Source organism: Streptopelia decaocto (genome assembly GCF_964273445.1).
Source record: "Streptopelia decaocto genome assembly, chromosome: 13".
Lineage (NCBI taxonomy): Eukaryota > Metazoa > Chordata > Aves > Columbiformes > Columbidae > Streptopelia > Streptopelia decaocto.
Genome location: NC_138668.1, coordinates 6,040,246 through 6,062,489, shown reverse-complemented (window position 1 = coordinate 6,062,489; position 22,244 = coordinate 6,040,246). Strand labels below are relative to the sequence as shown.

Below are 22,244 nucleotides of genomic sequence, written 5' to 3'. Positions count from 1 at the left end.
GTTATCTCACCGGGGGCCACAACAGATCCCCAGTGATTTTCAGCCCGCGCCTGGCGCCCCCAGTCAACACAACCCCACCAAGACGCGACCCTCCCCTGCCCGCCCGACGCCAGCCCAGACACCAGTCTTTTTCAAGACTTTAAGAGCACAGAACGGGGGAAACCCCGCATGCCCCACAAAACCACAACCAACCGCACTCACCCGCGACTCCCCTTACACTAAGAGGTCGAGGCGTGCGCGCCCCATCATATACGCATGCGCAGACCAGCGCATGCGCACGGCGGCCGCCAGGTCTGCCGGCCCCGCACCCTGTATAAGCGAGCGGAACGCGCCGCTCTGCACCGCGGTGTATTCCTCATTCAGCGCGCGGGGCTGGCGCAGCCAGGCGGTGTTCTCGCGAGACTCCACGGCCTATAAATTGCGGGCGGCAAGGAGGCGCGGTCTTCTACCCTGAGGGAACACGTAAGTGTGGCGGTGGTGATGGTGGGATGACTCGTGGTCCATCCGCTCTCATCGGGCTGGGGTGGCCGCATCGGTCGTCTCCGGGCCCTGCCGCCGGTTCCCGGAGCAGTGTCCCGGCTAACACGCCTGTCTCTGTTCTAGCAAATGGCGGACGACGCCGGTGCTGCGGGAGGTGCAGGAGCGGCCCGAGGGGGCTTCCGCGGCGGCTTTGGGACCGGGCTGCGGGGCCGCGGGCGCGGCCGCGGGAGGGGCCGAGGAAGAGGCCGTGGAGCTCGTGGAGGCAAGGCCGAGGACAAGGAAGTAAGTGGGTCCTGGGGCTGGAGGGGCCATGTGGGGCCGATCCTGGTGGTTTGGAGCAGGACGGAGCGGGGCCGGGTGGAGGGGGAGTCTGTGGTGAGGGGCCGGCCCTGAAGCTTGTTCCCGTAAGGTGCAGGCAGCTGTTGCTGACCCTTATCCACGGGTTTCTTTTTTAGTGGATTCCTGTCACCAAGCTTGGTCGCCTGGTCAAGGATATGAAGATCAAGTCTCTTGAGGAAATCTATCTTTTCTCACTTCCTATCAAGGTGAGTTTCTATAGCAGTCTAAGTAATGTCTAGCTGGGTCTTAATCTAGACTACAACATGGCCAGTAGTTGCTGTGTTTGCAGTTGAGGGCACTTAGGTTGAGTGTGTTTCCATTAAAGATGCAACTGATGTTCGGTTAAAGACACAGGACCGATGCAGTCACTGTAATGCAGTGTGGTGGGTTTTGGGTGTTGCAGTCCCACTTGTGTGGAGATGGCAACATATTGCTCAAGTGTTTCTGTAATAGTTCTGCTTGGTGGAAGGAAAAAAAAATTCAACTTGCCATGTTGGGCTGCCTAACAAGCTAGAATAAGTTTATGCCTGCAAAATTTAACATGTTTAAGTAGCAATTACTTTAAACACCTTGGTATAGGATTGAATTGTCATAGCCTTACTAGCTGTGTTCAATTTGTTTAAAAAGTGTGGACTCATGTGATTAAATGACTGAATCTTGTAGGAGTCAGAGATCATTGATTTCTTTCTGGGGTCCTCTCTGAAAGACGAGGTTTTGAAGATCATGCCTGTGCAGAAGCAGACTCGTGCTGGCCAGCGCACCAGGTTTAAGGTAACCTTGTTTTTCTCTTTTCTCACCTTGAAAACTCTGTGTGTTAACTTTTGGTTTTTGGTGTTATATTGATGAATTAATTCAAATACCTTTATTTTTCTTTGTAGTAAATATTTTGGTGTGGAGATGGGCTTGTGTAGCTTACAGAGTTTTTGTATTGGCTTTAAAATCCTAGCAATACATTCAAACATTCCTTGAAACAGCCCTAGCACAAAATTTAAGTCACATTTGTGTGGCAATGTTGGCTTCTCAGGGGAGAGAGCCTTACCTGTCAATAGGGAATGCTGGTTGGAAATATATTGGGACTTTGGACCAGTCTGAGGCTGTAGCAGAGATTGGAATCCCAGTTGTTTAACTGGTTTTGAGTCAAGAATGAGCTCTGGGGGGAAAAAGAGCTTTTGAACTGTGAGGTGTGACTGTTTGCACCATGAGTTGTCCCAGGAGAAGACCCCAAGGAACCGAGTTTGGAGTCCTGTGAAGCGCAGCTGCTGCTAAACATATTTATTTCAATTCCAGGCTTTTGTTGCCATTGGGGACTATAACGGCCATGTTGGTCTCGGTGTCAAATGCTCCAAAGAAGTTGCCACGGCCATTCGTGGGGCAATTATTCTGGCCAAATTATCCATCGTACCTGTACGACGAGGATATTGGGGGAACAAGATCGGCAAACCCCACACGGTGCCGTGCAAGGTGAGGGTGGCTGCCCAGGCTTGGGACTTGGGCTATTGTGGCTTTTTTGGGAGCTGTGACCCATTGTGTCCATGCAGGTCACCGGCCGGTGCGGCTCTGTCCTGGTGCGGCTGATCCCGGCCCCCCGTGGCACAGGGATTGTGTCTGCCCCTGTCCCCAAGAAGCTGCTGATGATGGCCGGGATCGACGATTGTTACACCTCAGCCAGGGGCTGCACTGCCACCCTTGGCAACTTCGGTAAGATGTATTTTATGTTTTTGTCTTGTGACCTTGCTGTTTATGTTGCCGTTTTTGTCAGTGGCAGGGATGTGACGTACCCATTTCTGTAGTGTGCTTTTAAATCTGTGTCAAAGTAAAGCAAAAAACTTTGGCTGATGCCTTTTCTAATGCAGGTTAGACCTGCTGTATGTGATACTGAAGTTCTGTGAAAGTTAATGACAAGAAGTTGTCTTTTTATATATGCAGCGATACTAAAATCTCCCAATCTGCGCGATTGCACTTGTTTGAAGTAGTGTAATTGTCGTAACTGGAGAGAGAGAGAAACTTGAGTTCTGTGTGTATATTGGAGAGACCCCGCTGTGTCTCCCTGTTCCTCCTGAACCCCACACATGTGGAGCTGTGCGGGCGGGTCCCAGTGAGTGGGTTTTCATCATCGCTGTGACACGTGACCTTTGTGTCCTGTCCCTAGCAAAAGCCACCTTTGATGCCATCTCCAAAACCTACAGTTACCTGACCCCAGATCTCTGGAAAGAGACAGTGTTCACCAAGTCTCCGTACCAGGTAAGAGCATGGCTGTGCTTTGCAGCTCACATCTTACTCTTTGCACCCTGTAAAGTTCTGATGCTTTACTCCAATAATTTGTGGTGTAGTAAGGGGAGAGCAGAACTGCAGGCAAGTAGAATGTGACTTATCAAAATGCATTTTTGAGTAATAATACTTAAAAATTGCATTTTGTGGGCAAAGGAAATAGGAAGAGAACTTCAAAATATTAAGTAAAGCTAAGTTATATCTGAACCACTGCAGCCTGCATATACACACTTTGTTGGAAAGGGATGCAGTGCTAAGAAACCCATGATTGTGGCTTAAGAAAATGCTGTTTTTCTTCTATTTTTGCAGGAGTTCACTGATCACCTGGCCAAGACCCACACCAGAGTCTCGGTGCAGAGAACCCAGGCAGCTGCTGTGGCAACAACTTAAGTGGATTTTGTCCAAGACAATAAAGTGATGAGCGAACAAGAAATAGTGATTGGTTTGATGGGATGGTTAATTGGTTTGACTGGATGCTTAATTGGTTTGATGGCATGTTTAATGCGTTGGGCAGATGGATTGAATCTCTGCTGGGGATTTGAGTAGGTTGGTGTCTATGGGCCAGAGCCTGAACATCTGTGGGATGAAACGGAATTTCACATTGTACTGATACTCGTTAATTGTGTATTAAGTGGGATGTAGAACCAGCGCTGAGGATGATGTGCTGTCCCATGGAGGGAATTCTCTGCCAGTGCTGGGCTGCACAGGAGGTTTTGTTGGTTTGTGGAGGTGGGGACAGGTCCTGAAGGGAAGGAAATCCCAGTTAAGGCAGCTGGTGTGACTGGAGTTAGGGCTGGCCATGGTTCAGAGGACCGTAGCAGTCAACTGGAATTCAAAGCTGAACACAGAACTGAAAAAGGAAGAATTCTGTTTGCACATCTCTTCAAAGGATTAGTCTAGATTCCAGCTGTGTGGCAGATGTTTATTGAGGTAACAGCATCCGAGATGCAACATTGCGGTATCAGATGAGCACTGTGGAGGGAAGCGTTAACCGTTCAGATCTACTGTGATGCATTTTCTTGTGCCTTCCTCTCCTCCATCATCCTGTGCTTCTGCTTCATCAGGCAAGTCCTTGCGTTGCCATGGACACCAAGATCACCATCTAAAAAAGAAAGTAAATGAAGAGGCTCCCTCAGCAGTTAAAAATAGAGCTGTGTCATGTGTGAAGGCTGGGAGGTGGGTTAAAACCCCCTTTCCCTGGAGCCGCACAGGCTGTTGCTGTGCTCACATCTGTCCTGTGTGCACATCTGTACTCACATCTGTCCTGGTAGGCCTTGGTGACCTGCACCAGCTGCTCCATCTCCTTAGCACAGTTCTGGAACTGGTTGGGTCCCTCCCTCTGCTTGCAGGCGCCCAGCCGCTCCCGGACAATCTCCACGATCTCCTGATCAACCATCCTGCGGGGAGGATGATGCCAAATGCAATAACAGCCCAGAGATGACAGAAAAGCTAACAAAGGGGCAACGATGCCCTGTGGAAGGTCAGCTCTGGGGTTGTGCCAGGATCCTGGTGGGTCCTGCAGTGCTGCAGGGACCAGGCAGGGCAGAAGCACATGTCCTAAAGCCACCTGGCTCAGCTCGGGTGTGTGCAGGGGACAGCTGGGCAATGAAATGGTGAGATGATGTGCCAGAGAGGTTCAGGCTGGGCCTGAGGAAAAGGTTCTTCACCCAGAGGGTGCTGGAGCACTAGAACAGGCTCCCCAGGGAGGTATCATGGCCCCAAGCCTGACATGATTCAAGAAGCATTTGGAGAACACCTGCAGACCCATGGTGTGAACCATGGGGTTGTCCTGTGCAGGGACGGGCTGGACCTGATGATCCTTGTGGGTCCCTTCCAACTCAGGAATTCTATGGAATGGATGTTGGTAATGGGGGGCAGGAGCTGCTGCCCCAACACCCCAAACTCCACAAAAATGCTGTAAGTTTGAGCCAACTGCTGCAGTTCTCAGGGGTGGGACACCTGGGTGATAACTGTACCTGTCCCTCCTCCACTGCGCTTCAGCCTCGTAGAAGCAGAGGTAGTCACCCTCCAGACACTCGCTCAGATCAGGCACACGGCGGAACTTCTGGTGGTAATAGTAGAACTTGTTCTTGGCCTGCTGGCGCTCGATCCACTCTGCGAACAGCCCCGTGGTCACACAGCTGGCACACGCCAGCCAGCTCAGCCTGGGGCTGTGGGTGGCCACTCGGGGTTCCTGGCCGCATGTGCCCTGCTGTGTGTGTCCCTGAGTCTGTCCCATGTTTTTGTCCCAGTGTCCATGCTGTGTCCCATGTTTTTGTCCCAGTGTCCATGCTGTGTCCCATGTTTTTGTCCCAGTGTCCATGCTGTGACCTTGTGTCCCATGTCCCTGTGTCTGTCCCAATGTCCATGCTGTCTCCCACATCCCTGTCTATCCCAGTGTCCGCGCTGTGTCCCATGTCCCAGTGTCCACTCTGTATCCCACGTCTGTCCCAGTGTCCTGGCTGTGTCCCATGTCCCTGTGTCTGTCCCTGTGTCCTTTCGTGTACCTGTGCTCGTGCCAGTCCCACATCCCTGTGCCTGTCCCCGTGTCCCCGTGTCCCCGTGCCACGTCCCGGCCGGGCTCCCGCAGCCACCCGCCCCGCGGAGCAGCCCTAAGGGGTCCCCGGGAGCGGGGCAGGGGCTCGACCCGCCGGTACCTCGGACGAAGGTGACAGGCGCCTCGACGACATAGCCGAAGACGGCCTGGAAGAAGGTGACGGGGTTGGGCACCGACGTAGTACTCTCGACGACCGGGGTGCGGGTCGGCGGCACCTTGTACGCCTCCCAGTCCCTGTCCTCCGGCATGGCGGCGGCGGCGGCGGGACCGGCGGGCGGCACGGGCAAGATGGCGGCACCGCGCACAGCGGCGGCGCCGCGGGGTCAGGGCGCGCTCCTCTGCGCAGGCGCCGCTCAGCCCGCTGCATGCTGGGAGATGTAGTTCGCGCCCTCCCCAGGCCGCAGCCTGGAGTCATATTCTCGAATCATTTTGGTTGGAAAAGACCTTCAAGATCATCAAGTCCAACCGTCACCCCACCCCGGTACTACCCCACGTCCCTGAGAACCTCATCTCTGTCTGTTCAACCCCTCCAGGGATGGTGACTCCACCACTGCCCTGGGCAGCCTGTTCCAATGCCCAACAGCCCTTTGGGGAAGAAGTTGTTCCCCAGATCCAACCTCAACCTCCCCTGGCGCAACTTGAGGCTGTTTCCTCTGGTCCTGGCCCTTCTTACTTCAGGTAAGAGACCAATCTCCTTCACGCTGCATCCCCGTCTCAACCGCAGCAGTGCTGCACCAACCCTGGGGTGCCTGGCGTGGGCATTTGCGGCGTTGGGTGTGCAGGTCCCTGTTAGGAATGATCCCAATTGCTGCCATTCACGTTTAAGTTGTTTAGGAGGGAGAGGCGTAAACTGAGACACTGGAAATTGACCTTTATCACTCTGCCATGGGACATCCGACCTGCCAGCTTGGCCGGGTGCGAAATTAATATCGCAGGGGGTGAAGTGAGTAGCTAAATTTGTGTCTTCAGGGCAAGAACCATCTTAAGTATTAGGCAGGAGAGGCACTTACAGACGGCCTCTTGCTGCTGCCGGCCGAGGCTGAAGACATCCCATGGTTTGTAACGCTCGGTGCCGCTACCTTTCTGTTGTGTGCAGAGGGACAGGACTGGGATACCGGTGACATTAGTGTGGCTGGAATGGACTCAAACTCAACATAACTTCACCTGGGCTGGAAAATAAGCTTGGTGGAAAGTGCAACCAGGTGCCAGGACTGATCTTAGCAAGGAGAGAGTTGCAGTGGATGTAGAACTAACCCCGTTCCCTGCCTGGAAGCCAATTGTGTCCATGTCTCTGCAGTGCTGGTGCTTTCTCTCTGCCTGGCTCAGCATGACCTTGCGATTGGGGTTTATATATTTAGCTCTTCTAATTTGGTTTTCAAGGTGCATATTTAACCTGCGCTTGTTCTTATTACTGATTCCTTTGGGCGTCCTTTCCCGTTTTTTTCTGATAGTTAACTGTGCTTATTTGGTGCCATTTGCCGTGACGGCACAAAGCCTATGAATCCTGAGCAGGCCCTCTTGTTGCTGCCAAATACAAAATAAGTTGTTATAATTAACATCGCAGAAGGGCAGACCTATTTAAGAACATATTTCTCGTTCAAAGTCCTCAAGCAGAGGAGGGAGATCATGTTCAAGTTTTTTATTTAATGGGCATCCTTTGTCTAAGAATTTACTCAGTTCTTCCATACACATGATGGAAGCTTGAACAAAGTCCCATCCTGTTATGAATTCTTGTTTATTACGTTGGAATCAAGGAGGACCTGGAATCCCTCCAGCATTCCCTGATGTTAAAGGGGAGATTTCCTGTTGTGCTTGGGGTCCTGGTGTCTTCTAGGACCTGAATGTGAAGCTGGTGTGTTTTGTTCTTCCTCTGTGCAGTCCCACCGCAAGTTCTCTGCCCCCAGGCATGGCCACCTGGGCTTCCTCCCCCACAAGAGGAGCCGTCGCCACCGTGGGAAGGTGAAGACGTGGCCTAAGGATGATCCCAGCAAACCAGTCCACCTGACGGCTTTCCTGGGCTACAAAGCCGGCATGACGCACACCGTGCGGGAGGTGCACAGGCCTGGGCTCAGTAAGGCTCAGCTGGGGGAAGCGGGGAGCCACAGCCAGGAATGGATTGGGTGGGAAAAGCTGTTCCTCGGAATGGGAGGTGGAGCATGTAGCTCCCAGGGTATCTCCTGGAATGCCGCCCAGATCTTGGATGGCCAAAAGCCACATCACAGCCAGCGTCAGCTGAGTCTGGGGGTTCCTGGGTGCCCCCACACCAGTGTGGTGAGCAATGCTAAATAATGTTGAGTTCTGTTTCCCTTGGCTGTCTTGCAGAGCTCTCCAAAAGGGAGGAGGTGGAGGCTGTGACCATCATTGAGACACCCCCAATGGTGGTGGTGGGGGTCGTGGGATACGTAGAAACACCAAAAGGCTTGAGGAATTTCAAGACAGTTTTTGCTGAGCACATCAGTGATGAGTGCAGGCGGCGCTTCTACAAGAACTGGTACGTGTCTCTGTGGCTGGGGGGTCCCTTGCAGGTCGTCCCTGCACCTCCTCATGTCACAGCCATGGCAAACAGCTCAGCTACCAGCAGCTGACTCTGGGCTGGAGTGAAACTGCAATTTATTTAGTCATGCAGAGAGATACTGCAAACAGTTTGATGCTGGGAATCAGCGTATACATATGTAAATTTATTCTAATAGTTGAACTGAGTGAGCTCTCTCTACAAGATCATATGGCAGTGAGTGCTGCAGGTTCGTTTTCCTTTGTGTGGGTCGGGCCCATCTACTCTTGGTTAAATTGGAATACTTGAGCTGAGTCACCCAATGAAGGGAATAAAACCAGATTTATCAGGGGGAAAATCGATGCAGAATGTGACCCCCTGGCCCTTGTAAACATCAACATCCCAAACCCCACACCAGCAGAGAGGAAAACGGAGACATGGGTTTCGTAACTGTAGGAATCATGTCTCCTGCACAAGTGCCGTTGAGATCCACCCACCACATGCCTCTCATCCCCGTCTGAGGCTGTTTTCTCCTTTCTCCACTGATTTTGTGCTTGTATTTTGATGGCACCAAGCCAGTCAGTGGGAGACAACTGGATTCCTCATGCAAAAATGTTTGAATTACCAGTCCTTTTCACAGCTTATTATTCACTTTCCTCTTCCCCGTGTCGTGGCCCTGGCAGCCAGGTGAGGTTCAGGTATCCACAGGTACCTTGTGCCTCTGGGGAAGTTCCTGGCTAGGTGATCTGTCCCCATGTCCCCCCATGCTGTGCTGGCTCAGGAGCAGCACTTCACTGCTCGTCTCTGCTGGACGTTAAACGCTCTTCTTGTAGGCACAAGAGCAAGAAGAAGGCATTCACCAAGTACTGCAAAAAATGGCAAGATGAGGATGGCAAAAGGCAGCTGGAGAAGGATTTTGCAGCCATGAAAAAGTACTGCAAGGTCATCCGTGTCATTGTACACACGCAGGTCAGAGCACAGGGCGGGTCAGGGTCTTCCTCAGCCTGGGAGTGTGGTGGGGGCCTGGGAGCCACAGGGTGACATGGGGGGTCCCAGGAGGCTGAGCAGACAGACGGTGTGGGACAGGGCACGCAGGCGATGCGAGGTGCTGCCTGACCTTTCCAGCTGATTCCTGGCACCAGCCCTGTCCTGTTAAGCCGGGCTCAGCAGAGCTCCTTGGTGGGTGTTGGTGGGGAGCCCACCCACGCCATGGAGAGCAGAGCCTCAGCAGGTGCTGAGTCCCGTGTCAGCGAGGCCCCATGATCACCTCAAATTAGCAACTGGTGTCAAATGTTTGGGCAAAAATAACCCGTGGGCCGGCAGAGTTTTGCCAGATGCTGATTGCTGGATACACAAGACACATTTTCGTGTTGATCCCTGGAGTTCACGGCTGCTCTGGAGTCTGGGGCAGAACTAAGCTTCACTTGTGGTGGGCACAGACTCTCAAAGTCCCGCTGTGGCGATTTGGCAGGGGCTTTGTGCAGGGAGCAGGGACTGGGGGAGAACGGAGGCACCTCTTGGTGGGAAGTAGAAATAGGTCTGACGGCAGAGGTGGAGCAGAAGCAAAGGAGAGATGGTGCCGAGGAGCACAGCGCTGTGTCCTGTGCATGACTCTTGGGGTAGGATGAGGCTGGGCTGCTTCTGTGCTCCCTGGAGAGAGGATGTGCGTCAGATCCTGCCAGGAATGGGAGCACTGGTAGATTGGGGGATTGGTCTTGGGGACAAGGAGTTGTGAGAGATGCGATAAGAAGAGGTGGTGAAGAGCTGGTCCCGCTCACCCCTTGTGCCCCTCGCAAGTGGTGGGTGATGTGCTCCTGCCCTCATGTTCGTGCCTGGCAGCTGAGGGATGTTTTCCCCCAATGCACTGTCTCACTGCAGATGAAGCTGCTGCCGCTGCGGCAGAAAAAGGCCCACGTGATGGAGATCCAGCTGAACGGTGGGACAGTGCCTGAGAAGGTTGACTGGGTTCGAGAGAGGCTAGAGAAGCAGGTTTCCGTGCACAGTGTCTTCAGCCAGAACGAGATGATTGATGTCATTGGTGTGACCAAGGGACATGGGATGAAAGGTACCAGGGGCTTGGTTGAGTCCTTCTCACGTAGCCCCAGTGTTGGAAGAGTGTTGGCCGTGCTGAGACCCCACCAACTTAATTGCAAAGAGCCTTTGGATCTCAACCTCGACATGCAGTTCCATCGTAGCAGAGCTTGGTTTCCTTAATCTCTGTAAAATCCATGTTGTTGGCTGTGCTGAGTCCTCCCAGGAGGCTCCAAGGTGCTGGGAGTGGGTAAAGTCATCGCATTTCCCATGAACCCCCTGTGTGTGAGCTGTGGGTGTTTCTGTGCGGGGATGTGCTCAGCAGAAACACGTCACAGCCTGATCAGCTCCATGGGAAGCGAGAACAGTTCTGTGCTCTGGCCTCTCACAGCGGTGACGGCTCTTGGTCTCCTTCTAACACGGTGTTTTCCCAAACCTGCAGAAGAATGATGAGCTGCTCCCCTCCCCAGTGCTCGGACACCAGCCCTGAGTCTCCCTGCTGTTCTCACTGTTCTGTCCTGTCACTCTCCCAGGGGTGACGAGCCGTTGGCACACCAAGAAGCTCCCCAGGAAGACGCACAAGGGGTTGCGCAAAGTTGCCTGCATTGGGGCCTGGCACCCAGCCCGGGTTGGCTACTCCATCGCTCGGGCTGGCCAGAAGGGCTACCACCACCGCACTGAGCTCAACAAGAAGGTACGGCCCCGATGGAGCTGTTTTCTCCATGCTTTTCCCTGTTCCCTGCTCAAGGGACACATCACAGGGGATGCATCTTGGTAAAATCTGCATCATCCCCGCCACATCTCTCACCGAGGGGCTGGGAAAGTCACCAGCTCAGTTTCCTTTCTGTTCCCAGATTTACCGTATCGGCCATGGGATCCACGTGGAGGACGGCAAAGTGGTGAAGAACAACGCCTCGACGCACTACGACGTCACAGAAAAGACCATCACACCTCTGGTGAGGGCTGTGGGGGGGAACAGGGCAGTGACTGGCTCGGGTTGCAGGAATCTGAGCTACCGGAGTAATTCCTGGGCTGGAGACAGCTGCGTAGGAAATGATTTGAAGGTAATTCACTGAAAGAAATGCAGTGATTCCTTTCCTTGTGTTTTGGACATAGAAAACCATCTCTGTGAGGTATTTTTTTAGGCCCATTGGTACACCCCAACATTTCATTTTCACTTGATGACCTAGGCAGGAACTGAGAACTTTGTTTAAAAAGACATATAAGTGACATTAAAAATCTCTTATTTAACAGATAAATATTTGTTAGTTGGTTTAACAATTCACTTTCGTTTATTAAAAACTCTTAACTGGGGAGTGTAGGCAGCTCTGCTCTCTGCTCACCCACATCCCCAGGGCAGGACTCACGTTGCTGGTTCCCCAGCTCGCAGGGGATGCTCCTCAGCTGGGATCTCGTGTGGCTGAGATGCTGCGCTGGTCCCGAGTGGGAGCCCTGAAGGGTGCAGAGGGTCCTTAGCTGGAGGGACTGTCAGTCACTGCCTTCTCCTTGCCTAGAAAAAGCCACCCGTGGTCACCTGCGCCCACCCAGCTCTCCTGCCTGCCAACCTCCCTCTGCCTCTCCCCACAGGGTGGATTTCCGCACTACGGGGAGGTCAACAATGATTTCCTCATGCTGAAGGGCTGCGTCGTGGGCACCAAGAAGCGCGTGCTCACCCTCCGTAAGGTGAGAGGTGGCGGCACCGGGGAGGGACGGGCTGTAGCTCAAATGAGTTGCTCTGCCATCCAAAGCACCTGTGAGCACCAGGGTGTTTCTCTGAGAATGCAGATTTTCATGCCAATACTGTCTAAAGGATGCTCCTCGGATATTTCAACCCCGCTTCCATCAGATTTTCTGTAAAGATAAGCCTGATGTGTTGTGACTCCTCTTTTCCAGTCCCTTCTGGTGCACACGAGCCGCCGGGCTCAGGAAAACATCGAACTCAAATTCATTGACACCACTTCCAAGTTTGGGCACGGCCGGTTCCAGACAGCGCAGGAGAAGCGAGCTTTCATGGTGAGTGACGCTCCACGCCGGCTCCCACTCCCGGCCCGTGCACTCAGCTGGGGCTAAAGCAACCGACTGACTCCAACTAAGCATCTGCTTCTCCATATAATGAGTGATGGGGACTGTTTTGCAGAAAAGACAGGCACGAATTCAATTCACCCGGCAAATATTATGCTAAGGAAGAACACGATGGTTGTGTGAGTGATCCAAGACAACCCAACTAGCAAATAATATGCCATATGGCCAAGCAGTTTCCATTCACCATGGGATTTTTTAAACAAGCAGTTAACTTGGCAGGAGCTGCCTTGGACATATGGTCCCTTTCACCCGTAATTGTGCGCTGCTTTGATTTGTTTGGAATGATTTATAACATTAATGTTCTTAAGAGGAAAAGGTTGGGTCAAATTCAGACCCAAATTTGCAATTCTTTTGTCAGGAAGCTTTCAAAAAGGCTGGGCAGTATATCTTTCTTAAATCCAGGGGGAAAAAAAAATTAAATCCAAAACAAGCAGAGTTTCACGAATAGTTTTGCAACCTACACCAATCTGAATGTGAAATGGAGGAAGTGTTAAATAAGGCAGGTCTTCAGCTAGCAGAAAGGAAAGAAACAACTGCCTGGATACTGTGCAGACGTCAGTGCGTCTGGGTCTGGCCTGGCAGCTGGAAATCCCGTGTGAAGCCGGTTAAGCCTCCTCAGCCCCGGGAGGGGGATTGGCTGCGCGCTGCCTTTGCAGAGCTCTTTAGAGGTTAAGCTGTTTTTCTTTATCTCAGCGTTAGGAGCTTGTTCCATCTTCTCTTCTTGCTGTTGCTGCAAGTCCTGAGTAGCTGTGACGTGGATCTTGGTGAGAGGAGGAGGTTTTACCCGGTTGCAGATGTTTTCTGTTTTCTGCAGTGGAGTGAGAGTTTCCCCCATCTATACTATGTTAAAACTTTACGTTTGCCTGGAAGTGGAGTCACATTCTTGCAACCTCCTGTAGTTGGTCCAGAACAACCCCATTTCTTAGCTGGTGGAAACCCCTCAGGCTCTGTTGAGTTGGCTGATGAGAACCTTTCCCCAGGGGAGGTTTTCCCTTCTCCAGGGCCTGTACAGCAGCTCGGCAGCACCGTGCTGAGCCTCCTGGTAGCATTCACTGGCACAATTACTGCTCCCCTCCCCGTCCCCCGACTGCTGGTCACTCATTGCCACTCTCTGGCTGCTTTTGTGCTGTCCTGAGAATCAAACCCATTGTGCAAGAGTGATGATGTCCTGCTCCGAATTCCTGCAGGGCTGAGTAGGCCCCAGGGTGGCCAGGAAGGGCAGCATAGAGCCGGGGAGCAGAGACCAGGAGCTGCCGTGCACAACCGAAAGGGGCCATTTGTGCTTTGCCCCCAACTCAGCCGCAGCCTCGGAGCTCAGGTTTGTGTGCTGCTAACCCAGAGCTCTGCTCTCTGCTCTCTTCCAGGGCCCTCAGAAGAAGCACTTGGTGAAAGCGAAGCCGAGCACGCAGGAAGAGCTGTGAGGACTGAGATTTGCAAAGCTACCAACCGGGGCGCTTTCAATAAAGGGGTGTCAAGCCATGCCTGCTGCCTGTTGTCCTTCTGGAGGGGTGTCTGCCTGCACTCGGTGCTGCCTGCATGTCCTTGGGCTCCTCAGCAGGTGGGGATGGGACAATGAGCGCTTGGGACTGGCCCATGTGGGCAGGTACTAACCGGGACAACCCGGTGTCTGCTCTGTCCTCTGGATCTTGTCGCTCCTTTGCCCAGTTAATTTTTTCCCACTGCCTGTGTTCACCCAAACCATGGTGAAGACTCTGCTTCCTCTTCTGCTTCTGCCCCAGTTTCTACTGGGAATACTGGGTCTCCGCCTTACCTGCCTCTGCCCAGTCTCACTGACTGTTTCCCCGCTCACCACCTCTCACACACGCACACCCAGACACTCCTTTTGCTGACCTGAACGTATGACCTGTGGACTTCTCTCTGCACAAGCCCTCACCATCCCCCGCAGATGTGGGAACTCATGTACAATGAGCCGGCTGTGAGGTAAGACCGGGCATTGATTCATTTATTCAGATTTTGGACTTGTTTCCCACCCGCATTTTCCTCGCAGTCCAGCTGCCTATGTGGTGGGTATGATGCATCTTGGAGCTGTGATGTCTTGTATCAGGAATCACAGAATTACAGAATGTCCTGAACTGGAAGGGACACACAAGGATCATCAAGTCCAACTCCTGTCCCTGCACAGGACAACCCCAAAATTCACACTGGTGATCACAGCTCCTTCAGTGCAGAACCGATCTGGGCATCCTGCACCCCCTCTGGGAACCAGCCGGTGGAAAGCCCAGCCCTCCACTGCTCCAGAGCTGCTCCCCCTTTACCAGGAGTCCTGGGAGCCTGGCAGGAGGTGGCAAAGTTCTTGGGTCTCCAGCAAACCCTTTGCCCTGGGGCTGGTTCTGCTCTGAACGTGTGCTTGCAGGATTTAGAGAGGCTCATCTACAAAGGTGCTGAGGATGAGATGAACCGAGAAGCTTGGACTGCATGGCACAGCCCTGGGCGCAGTCGCTGGCCAGGCCCTGGCTGTCCCCATGTCCCCACGAGGTCCCCGAGCTCCATGCAGTGTCTCTGCCCTGTCCTGGGGCTGCATCTCAGAGCCGCAGCTCTCCCTTGGCTGGTGGGTCCCTTGTCAGGTCCCCAGTGGGTGGCTGAGGATCCGGACCAGGGCGCATGATGGGAATGATGAGATCATCCATGTTCGGCATCACCAAAATTTTCTGAAAAGAGGAATCCAGAAAAAAACAAGTAAGTGGTTTTGAATGCCGTTACCTGGTGACACATCTGCTGGGAGCTTGAGTCAGAGACTGGGGCTGTGACAGAAGGTCCTGGGCTCTGTCCCCTGGTCAGCAATTGTCCTCAGAGGATTCCCAGCCCTGAATGTCTCTGGGCAGGGACAAGCGGGAGCCATTTTTCTTTCTCCTGCTTCCCTGTGTGCGCAGCTTCAAGGGCAGTCAGGGCAGAAGGCAGGGACCAGCACTTCAAAGTCATTCAAATGGGCAGATTCTAGGGGAATTTGGGTACCTAAATATCCGTGGGGACATTTCTTCTCTATGACCAGAGGTCTTAAAGGAGAGAGGTGGAAAACAAACCAGCGGGTACCGTGTGATGGGAAATTGCTGACCTTGTGGTGATAAATCTCCCAAACCTGCTGACACTTCTGATCCCCCCTGCTCAGGGCAGGGCTGCACGTATTGGGAGAAAACCACTTTTTCCAGTGCTCAGAGCACCAGCCCTCACAGCTGGTTACTCAGGTCACGTTTCTTGACTGTCTGAAGCTGGATAGACCAGATCAGATGCTGGCTTTCTGTAGAGATATCCCTGACCCAAACTGAGGTCTGTCTATCGCTGCTGCCCAGGGGGCTTGCTGAGCCCTTTAGCAGAACAGGCACCTGAAATTCGTGCTGCAGCTTCTTCTCGATCCACTCGGTGACATGGAGGAAGGTCACCTCCCGCTCGCCCAGCTTTGGGCGCACCTTCAGCTCCAGCCGAGGTGGCACTCGGAAGCTGTACCTGCACAAGGAAAGGAAAGAGGCAGAAAGTGTCGTGTCCCCAAGTGCCAGCGCTGGCTCCTCGGCTGAGTCACAGGGAGCACGCAGGGCTGGCAGGACACGCGTGGGTCCCCGCGTGGGAGGAAGAAGAGCCAGTACCAGACACGGTCTGTGGGCGGTGGGGGGATGTTCACGGCCAAGGTGCCCGCCAGCTCCTGCACCTCCACCGTCAGCAGCAGCGGAGTGTTGGAAACCTCCTCGATCTTCTTTTTGATGAACTCGTTTTCAGTGGCCTTCTGGAAGTACTTGGACTTGGCGATCTTATCCACAAAGCGCAGGATCTTCCGGCTCGTGCTGTTTCCACTGACGTGGCTAAAGCGAGGGGAACCGCGGCTCAGCAGCGGAGTGAGACCCGGAGCCACGCGGGGTTATGGCATCTCCCAGCCCGGTGTGCTCCCGGTGGGACAGGAGTCCCCTGGGAAGGGCTGCCATGATGTGCTGCACTGCTGTGATGTGGTGGGGCACCCATGGGTGCCTTCCTGGGGAGCCGTCCCCAAGTTGCCATGCTGGTGCAGCACTGTTTCTCCCCCGGCATCTCCCAACAGCGCAGACCCCAACAGCCCCTTACCCCTCTGTGCCGGGTGGGGGGACCCGCTCCCCCGGCGCTCCCATGGGCTCTGCAGCGGTGACGTCTTCCTCGTCGGAGGAGCCAGCGCTGGACGACTCTGCATCGCTGTCTGCCAGCAGGATCAGCCGTGGCCTGGCCCTGCGGCCCCTGGGAGCGTCACAGGGCTGTCCCAGGGCCAGCAGCCTCTCACCTGGCTCAGTCAGGAGGAGGAGGAGCAGGATGAAACCAGCCATACACAGCCTCCTTACCCCTCTCCGCCTGACTCTGCTGGGCTGTTCTCCTCTGCAGTGCTCTCCTTCCCCAGCTTGCAGAGGTTCATCTTCGTCTCGAGTGTCATCTGCAACGAGCCGCTGTAGGTGACCTCCATGTCCACCCAGAGCCCTGCCGGGGAGAGGACAGGACGAGCCCCTGTCAGTGCCATGGGGCCAAGGGCTGCTTGTGTGCCTGCTGAAGCCCCCCAGCTTTGGGAACCGGGCTGGCACCTCCAGACAGCTGCCATGGAGGTCCCTGCTGCTCCATGGGGCTCTCACCTCGGTCATTGACGGTGGGGTTGGAAGCACTGAGGACCGAGGGGATAGATGTGCCCATGTCGAGCTCCGTCAGCGTCAGCTCGTTCATGAAATATGGGAGCTGATGGAGGGGAATCACAGGGGGATGGTCACCACAGCCTGACACCCACTGTGGGGCCTCGGGGACACGGCTCCTGTGGGTGCTGTGATGTTCCTGCCTCTCACCTTGATCTTGCTCAACTTCTTCTGGATCTTGTTGGACACTTGCTCGGCCCAGTACCGCTCCCGGAGGAAGTCCCAGAAGATGCGTCCCACCAGCGCGTTCATCCAGGCCATGCCCGCCTCACTGCGCCCGTCCTCACCGAGCTGCAGGGGGACAGGAGCCGCCAGCCCCCAGGCTGAGGTGGGACCCACTGCTGGGTGCTCCCTGCCCCACCGCTCAGCTGCTCAAACCACAGTGCCGGGAGGGAGGAGATGAGCCACAGGACTGGAAATGACTGCACGCAGGGTCTGTCTGCCTCCACTTTATGCTCGTGTCCCACCCCAGTGCTGGATTTGTCACCAAATTTATTGCTCACCTTTGTGGGTGTGGGGCTGCCCAGTGTGCTGTGAGAGGGGCTCCGCTCCGGGCTGCCCCCTGCCTGCGCCGGCACAAATCGGGACATGTAGGTGCTGTAATCCAGGAAAATGTGCTGCCGGACGCTTCCCGCCAGGTCCTTGGGTGGGACAGCGGAGGGGATGTCCTCGGTGCTCCCTCCGCTGCTGCTGCCGCTGCTCCGCGGAGCCGGCCCAGTCCCTGGGGACACGAGTGGGTCAGGATGGACTGAGAGATGATGTGACGTGCTGCTCAGCACAATGCACACGAGGTGACATGCTGCTCATCCATGATGGCAGTGACCTGTCACCACCCTGTTCTAGTGAGGGGGACCCTCTGGGCTCTCCCTGCTGCTGCAAACATTCCCAGTTCTGCTCTGGGCTCTTCCATCCACCCATGCTCACCACTGCCTACCATGGACTCATGGCCCTGGCACACATCCAGCTCCTGCCCTGGACCAGTCCCAGCACAGAGCCAAAGCCACAATGGCCACATCTCACCTGCCCTGGTGTCACCACGGCTGCTGCCAGGGGTCCCGCGGGAGGCTCGCACGAGGTGCTGGTACCACTCCTCCTTCTCCCTCCCCGTCCGCCCAAAGAGGTACAGACACCTCTCCCTGCCATCCCCCGGCATGTCCTGGCCTGGCACCAGCATCTTCTTTGTCCCTCCATCCCCCCGCAGCTCCGTGTCGTGCTGCTCGCTGGTCCAGCACTCTTCGTCTGCCGGCTCAGGGAGGAGGATGCAGATGGGGTATTTCTTGTTCCACGTCCGCTTTCGGGCCAGGCTGGGGGGGCAGAGGAAGACCTGCAGCACCAAGAGCGGCAGTGAGGCTGAGCGTGCCGGGGGTCCCCATGGGAGGGCCCTTGCACCGCCGGGCTCACCTTGGCATCGGTCAGGTCGTAGCAGCGGTGGCTGACGAAGGTGACATCGAGGATTTCCTCCTCAAAGGTGGCGCGGCGCGGGATGTTGCTCTTGGGGTAGGAGAGCTTGAGGGTGGCCCCATCCAGCGTGGCAAGCACCGAGTGTGTGAGCGAGGGGTGGAAAAGCTCGGGGTCATAGATGTGCAGGTGGTTCATCCAGCCCTGCATGGGGGCAGAGGGACCTGGCTGCTCCTCGCTGTGCTGCGCAACTCAGCACCCCTGGGTGCTGCATCCTGAAGCCCATGGTCCCCTCCAGTTGCCACCCAGCACCCCATCCCTGACACCCACCTGTAGGTGACAGCTTTCCCGTGGCTCCCGTGGGAGCAGCTCGGGGCGCAGGCGTCCCCGTGGTCCCCGTGCCGCTGGTGCAGGCTTCGGCAGGAGGAGGAGGAGGATGGCAAGGAAGCCCAGCACCAGCCCACAGACCAGTCCCAGGCAGAGGCCGGCGGCGTAGGGCGGCAGCGGCAGGATGAAGTAGCCATAGGCGAGGAGGGTGATGGAGACGAGGGCTCTGCCTGGCACTGTGCCCCCCAACCGCACCGGCTGCGGCTCCTTGGGGGGTGGCAGCAGCCGGGGTTCGGCATCCTGCTGTGCCACCTCCACCACCTGGATCATGTCCCCATAGGAGCAGATCTCATAGCGACAGTTCAGGGTGGGCTCCCAGGGGCTCCAGTCCTGCGCCCGCTGTCCCCCAGCCCCACGGCTGCCCCCCACCTCCTGCACCCCAGTACCCGCCTTCGCCCGGGCTCCGGGGCTGCTCTCCTCAGCCATGAGGCGGCTGAGGCGGCTGAGCGGCTCCTGCACGGCCTCCGACAGCCGCCTCCTGGTCTCCTCCAGCCTGGCCTCGCGCAGCCGCAGCAGGGCGGCCCGGCTCTCCGATGGGGAGACGCTGGGTGAGGACGGGGCCGTGCGGGACTTGGCCGGGCTCAGCCGGGGCTGGGGACCCCGCGGGAGGTCAGCCAGGAGCATCCCCCTGGGCTGGGGTGACAGGGTAGGCTTTGTGTCCCCATCCATGGTGAATACGAGCCTGCAGCCATCCCGGCCACCGCCATCTTCCCTGGTGGCGGTGGGATGTGGTGTTGGCCCGTCAGTGTCGCGGCGCCAAGGCGAGCCCGGGGATGGTGACAGGGTTGGAGAGGTGTCCGCCACCGCCGCAGCCTGGTCTGTCATCGCTCGCATTGCCAATGGTGCCGGAGCTGCTGGGGGAATGAGAGGAAGCAGCTCAGCTGTGTGTCACATTGTGTCCTTGTCCCGATCCTGCCTTCCCCATTAGCACCGCCATGAGCCAGCGAGCGGGGTGTCCCCAGGGACCCTGTCACTGTGGGCTGGGTGATCCTGATTTCGGGATGCGCTTGGGGCTGCCAGCAGGCAGGAGGCTGGTGGCTGTCCCTGCACTTCCCGGCCGGGATGTGATGGACAAGGCACCACGGTGGGGTGAGCTCAGGGACAGTGTGCGGGAACCATCTGTGTAATGAGGATAAACCTCAGCTGGGCAATTAGCAACAGGGCTTCCGAGAACCTGGAGCTGTGAGCCAGACCTGCAGCAACACAAGGGCGCTTTTCCTGCTCTGGGACGTTATTTTGGTCCCAGTGTGGGTGCGGGGGCTGTGAGGAGGGATGAACGCCAGCGGGCAGGATTCTCTGACTCCTCTAAATGTTTCTTGCTTAACCCACAGTGGTTTGGCCTTTGCTTAATGCATCAACCTGAGCAGAAACAAGCCTGCACTGTGGCCCCAGCTCAGCACGGGGATGTTCTGGAAGCAGGGGCTCGATAATCTCTGGTTTTACTGGAGAGGCACAAAAGTTTTCCTAACACTTGAAGTTTCTGTAGCCCTGGGAGTGTTCCAAGCCATGGCAAAGTGTTGTCCTGTCTCCAACAGCCACTGCAATCCCTCCATTACTGCACTCCTGCCAAAGCAACAGCGCTGGTCCCCTCCTGAGTGGGTTTGTGGGCTGCTCGAGCTCCATCTCCCTGCCTTCCCCTCGCAGCATCCTTGCAGCAGGAGGGGGGACATGGTCCTGTTGAGCCAGGGCTGAGCAGGACCTGCTGCCATCGGCACTGCCCCCCGGGCCGCCTCGCACCCGCATCTGCGGCACCCGGCATCTTCAAAGCACTTCACTGCCAGGAATTAATTACAGGCTGTGCCGCAGCTGCCTCCAGCGCCGTTTATATAATCTCACGCTTCTTGGCTTTTGCTTTGCTTCTGATTTACAGGAGCCACTTGTTAACCCCAAACAATCCATGGACGATTACCCTGGTGGTGCCCAGTACCCAGCAGAAACCCTGGCACCCCCAGCCAGACGGAGTAGTCTGGGGCACCGTGCAAAGCACCAAAATGGGGATTGAGCAGAAGAAAATGAGTGGTGAAGCTGGGCCAGAGAAGGGACACCTTCCCCAACACTGCGGGGCCCTGTACACCTCCCACCCAAGCACAGCAGGTGGGGGCAGCCAGGACCCCCACATTTGCCCCTCATCGTGCAGGGTCTCAATGGTCTCATGTCACAGGCATCCCCAGTCTCCCCAGTGCTGCCCATCACCCTCCCCAGCGCACAGCCATGCCTACCAGCAAGCCTTGAGGCTGTTCCTTGGCTGGTCCTGCCTGGCCACTGCTCCCCGTCCCCACCGGCTCAGGGGGACGCTGGGTTCCCTGCACTCAGCTCGGTGCTCCACTCCGCTGTGCCTGGCTTTTCGTTACCACTGCTCTGGTATCCGTGGGTTTTAAAAGCTAAAAAAAAAAAAAAGATGACGGTTTCCTGAGAGACCATTAGCACAGTGGAAGACGAAGATAATAATAGCCTGGGTTTGTATGGGAGTTTTCATCTGGTGGGGACACCAAGTACAGCGGGGGCTATAGATATGCAGCCACCTGTGGGGACAGTGGGGAAGGACCCCGCTGGGTGCCACAGCTGGGCCACCAGCACCCTGAGATGGAGGGTCCACATGGAGCAGCTCCAGCAAAGGCTTTGCTGCTGGCTCAGGCTTCAGAGAGCAAATATCGAGCCCAGAGGTGCCCCTGGAGCTGGCTCCTCGGTGCCAGCGCTCAGCCAGAGCTCGTCCCCAGCTGTGACCCCAGGGATGTACAAGGTGGGGGGATTCTCTTTGCTCCTTATAGGAGAAATTGCATAGGAAGGTCCTTGCAAATATTTTCATCAAGCACTGGGGATGAGCTGGGTGGGCATGGCTGGGGGATGGCTGGCTGGATGGATGGCACTGGCTTCAGACTTGGTGTTTGGGACAGCCAGCCTAGGAAGGTGACATCTCTGCAGAGCCTTGAGAGCTCTGAGTGCCCCAGCTGGGCAGGGACACGGGAACCTAATGACTGCCAACCCTTCTCACTGCTCTTCAAAACACCAAATCCATGAACATCAGCAAGACCCAGGCTCCGAATTTCCACTCCTTGCTCTCAGCTCTGCTTCAGATTCAGGGCTTGGACTTCACCTGACACAGAGACAGGCTGCAGCCTGGACTGGCTGGTGTCTTTGAGCATCAACCCCAAAATGCTCTGGTTGTGAAATCAAAGAAAGCTAATAGAAAATTAATTGCCAGCAGCCATCTCCAGCTGATGAGTGGTGTGGGTGGTGGGGGCGGAGGGCTGGCATTGCTGGCAGGGATGGTGGCACAGCTCTGCCTGGGCACAGAGGAGGCTTTCGTCACCCAGCCAAACAAGCTGGAAATCCCTCATCTAATTATCTCCACAATATACCACTACAGCAACCAAATTGCTGTGGTTATTAGCACTCTAATTGGAGAGCTCTCAGCATTATCCTGTGATTAAGGAGTGTGGCGCTTTGAAGAAAGTCTCACTGCAAGCTCAGGACATAACTCTGAGTGACGGGAAGGGCAGCGCGGCATCCCAGCTTCATCTTCTGCTCCCGCTTCCGGATCACAACGCTCCTTCTCAGG

General features: G+C 55.6%; 4 protein-coding genes across 5 annotated transcripts; 2 read left to right on the top strand and 2 right to left on the bottom strand.

Annotated features, from left to right (window-relative positions):
• The first annotated feature begins 572 nt into the window (after nucleotides 1–572).
• RPS2 (ribosomal protein S2) lies at nucleotides 573–3,520 on the top strand. The gene is made up of 7 exons (XM_082064953.1): nucleotides 573–762; nucleotides 936–1,025; nucleotides 1,483–1,590; nucleotides 2,107–2,280; nucleotides 2,358–2,517; nucleotides 2,969–3,060; nucleotides 3,397–3,520. The coding sequence occupies exons 1-7, from the start codon at nucleotides 607–609 to the stop codon at nucleotides 3,475–3,477; spliced, it is 861 nt and encodes a 286-aa protein (XP_081921079.1). The 5' UTR covers nucleotides 573–606; the 3' UTR covers nucleotides 3,478–3,520.
• A 468-nt stretch (nucleotides 3,521–3,988) lies between these two features.
• NDUFB10 (NADH:ubiquinone oxidoreductase subunit B10) lies at nucleotides 3,989–5,958 on the bottom strand. 2 transcript variants are annotated; one of them, XM_082064954.1, is made up of 4 exons: nucleotides 5,745–5,958; nucleotides 5,064–5,202; nucleotides 4,345–4,484; nucleotides 3,989–4,189 (listed from the first exon to the last, which is right to left on the bottom strand). In XM_082064954.1, exons 1-4 carry the CDS (start codon nucleotides 5,890–5,892, stop codon nucleotides 4,089–4,091), a joined length of 528 nt encoding a protein of 175 aa, XP_081921080.1. In that variant the 5' UTR covers nucleotides 5,893–5,958; the 3' UTR covers nucleotides 3,989–4,088. The 2 variants fall into 2 exon arrangements, with proteins under 2 accessions (XP_081921080.1, XP_081921081.1); XM_082064955.1 differs by lacking the exon at nucleotides 5,745–5,958 and adding an exon at nucleotides 5,595–5,632 and having other exon boundaries at nucleotides 5,064–5,228.
• Nucleotides 5,959–6,563: 605 nt separating this feature from the next.
• On the top strand, nucleotides 6,564–13,727 carry RPL3L (ribosomal protein L3 like). The gene is made up of 10 exons (XM_082064516.1): nucleotides 6,564–6,699; nucleotides 7,523–7,715; nucleotides 7,967–8,135; nucleotides 8,969–9,104; nucleotides 10,014–10,200; nucleotides 10,700–10,860; nucleotides 11,021–11,122; nucleotides 11,754–11,849; nucleotides 12,060–12,179; nucleotides 13,613–13,727. The coding sequence occupies exons 1-10, from the start codon at nucleotides 6,697–6,699 to the stop codon at nucleotides 13,667–13,669; spliced, it is 1,224 nt and encodes a 407-aa protein (XP_081920642.1). The 5' UTR covers nucleotides 6,564–6,696; the 3' UTR covers nucleotides 13,670–13,727.
• Nucleotides 13,728–14,267: 540 nt separating this feature from the next.
• On the bottom strand, nucleotides 14,268–20,977 carry LOC309445580 (testis-expressed protein 2-like). Its single transcript, XM_082064530.1, has 12 exons — nucleotides 20,905–20,977; nucleotides 18,629–19,539; nucleotides 18,302–18,502; nucleotides 17,921–18,224; nucleotides 17,404–17,621; nucleotides 17,051–17,218; nucleotides 16,847–16,946; nucleotides 16,565–16,697; nucleotides 16,317–16,454; nucleotides 15,848–16,060; nucleotides 15,590–15,710; nucleotides 14,268–14,917 (listed from the first exon to the last, which is right to left on the bottom strand). Exons 2-12 carry the CDS (start codon nucleotides 19,517–19,519, stop codon nucleotides 14,792–14,794), a joined length of 2,613 nt encoding a protein of 870 aa, XP_081920656.1. The 5' UTR covers nucleotides 19,520–19,539; nucleotides 20,905–20,977; the 3' UTR covers nucleotides 14,268–14,791.
• Between the last annotated feature and the right edge of the window lie 1,267 nt (nucleotides 20,978–22,244).

What these genes read in the sequence shown, in the direction of transcription:
- RPS2 (XM_082064953.1), top strand. Translation starts at nt 607, where the DNA reads ATGGCGGACGACGCCGGTGCTGCGGGAGGTGCAGGAGCGGCCCGAGGG. An exon ending in CCCACACGGTGCCGTGCAAG is followed by an intron (nt 2,281 to 2,357) that starts GTGAGGGTGGCT and finishes GTGTCCATGCAG; the next exon opens with GTCACCGGCCGGTGCGGCTC. An exon ending in TGCCACCCTTGGCAACTTCG is followed by an intron (nt 2,518 to 2,968) that starts GTAAGATGTATT and finishes TCCTGTCCCTAG; the next exon opens with CAAAAGCCACCTTTGATGCC.
- NDUFB10 (XM_082064954.1), bottom strand. Translation starts at nt 5,892, where the DNA reads ATGCCGGAGGACAGGGACTGGGAGGCGTACAAGGTGCCGCCGACCCGC. An exon ending in GCGCAGTGGAGGAGGGACAG is followed by an intron (nt 4,485 to 5,063) that starts GTACAGTTATCA and finishes TCCTCCCCGCAG; the next exon opens with GATGGTTGATCAGGAGATCG. An exon ending in CAAGGCCTACCAGGACAGAT is followed by an intron (nt 4,190 to 4,344) that starts GTGAGTACAGAT and finishes TTTCTTTTTTAG; the next exon opens with ATGGTGATCTTGGTGTCCAT.
- RPL3L (XM_082064516.1), top strand. An exon ending in GGTGCACAGGCCTGGGCTCA is followed by an intron (nt 7,716 to 7,966) that starts GTAAGGCTCAGC and finishes GCTGTCTTGCAG; the next exon opens with AGCTCTCCAAAAGGGAGGAG. An exon ending in GCACTGAGCTCAACAAGAAG is followed by an intron (nt 10,861 to 11,020) that starts GTACGGCCCCGA and finishes TTCTGTTCCCAG; the next exon opens with ATTTACCGTATCGGCCATGG.
- LOC309445580 (XM_082064530.1), bottom strand. Translation starts at nt 19,519, where the DNA reads ATGCGAGCGATGACAGACCAGGCTGCGGCGGTGGCGGACACCTCTCCA. An exon ending in CCCCACCGTCAATGACCGAG is followed by an intron (nt 16,698 to 16,846) that starts GTGAGAGCCCCA and finishes TCTCCCCGGCAG; the next exon opens with GGCTCTGGGTGGACATGGAG. An exon ending in CCCCCACCCGGCACAGAGGG is followed by an intron (nt 16,061 to 16,316) that starts GTAAGGGGCTGT and finishes CCCTCGCTTTAG; the next exon opens with CCACGTCAGTGGAAACAGCA.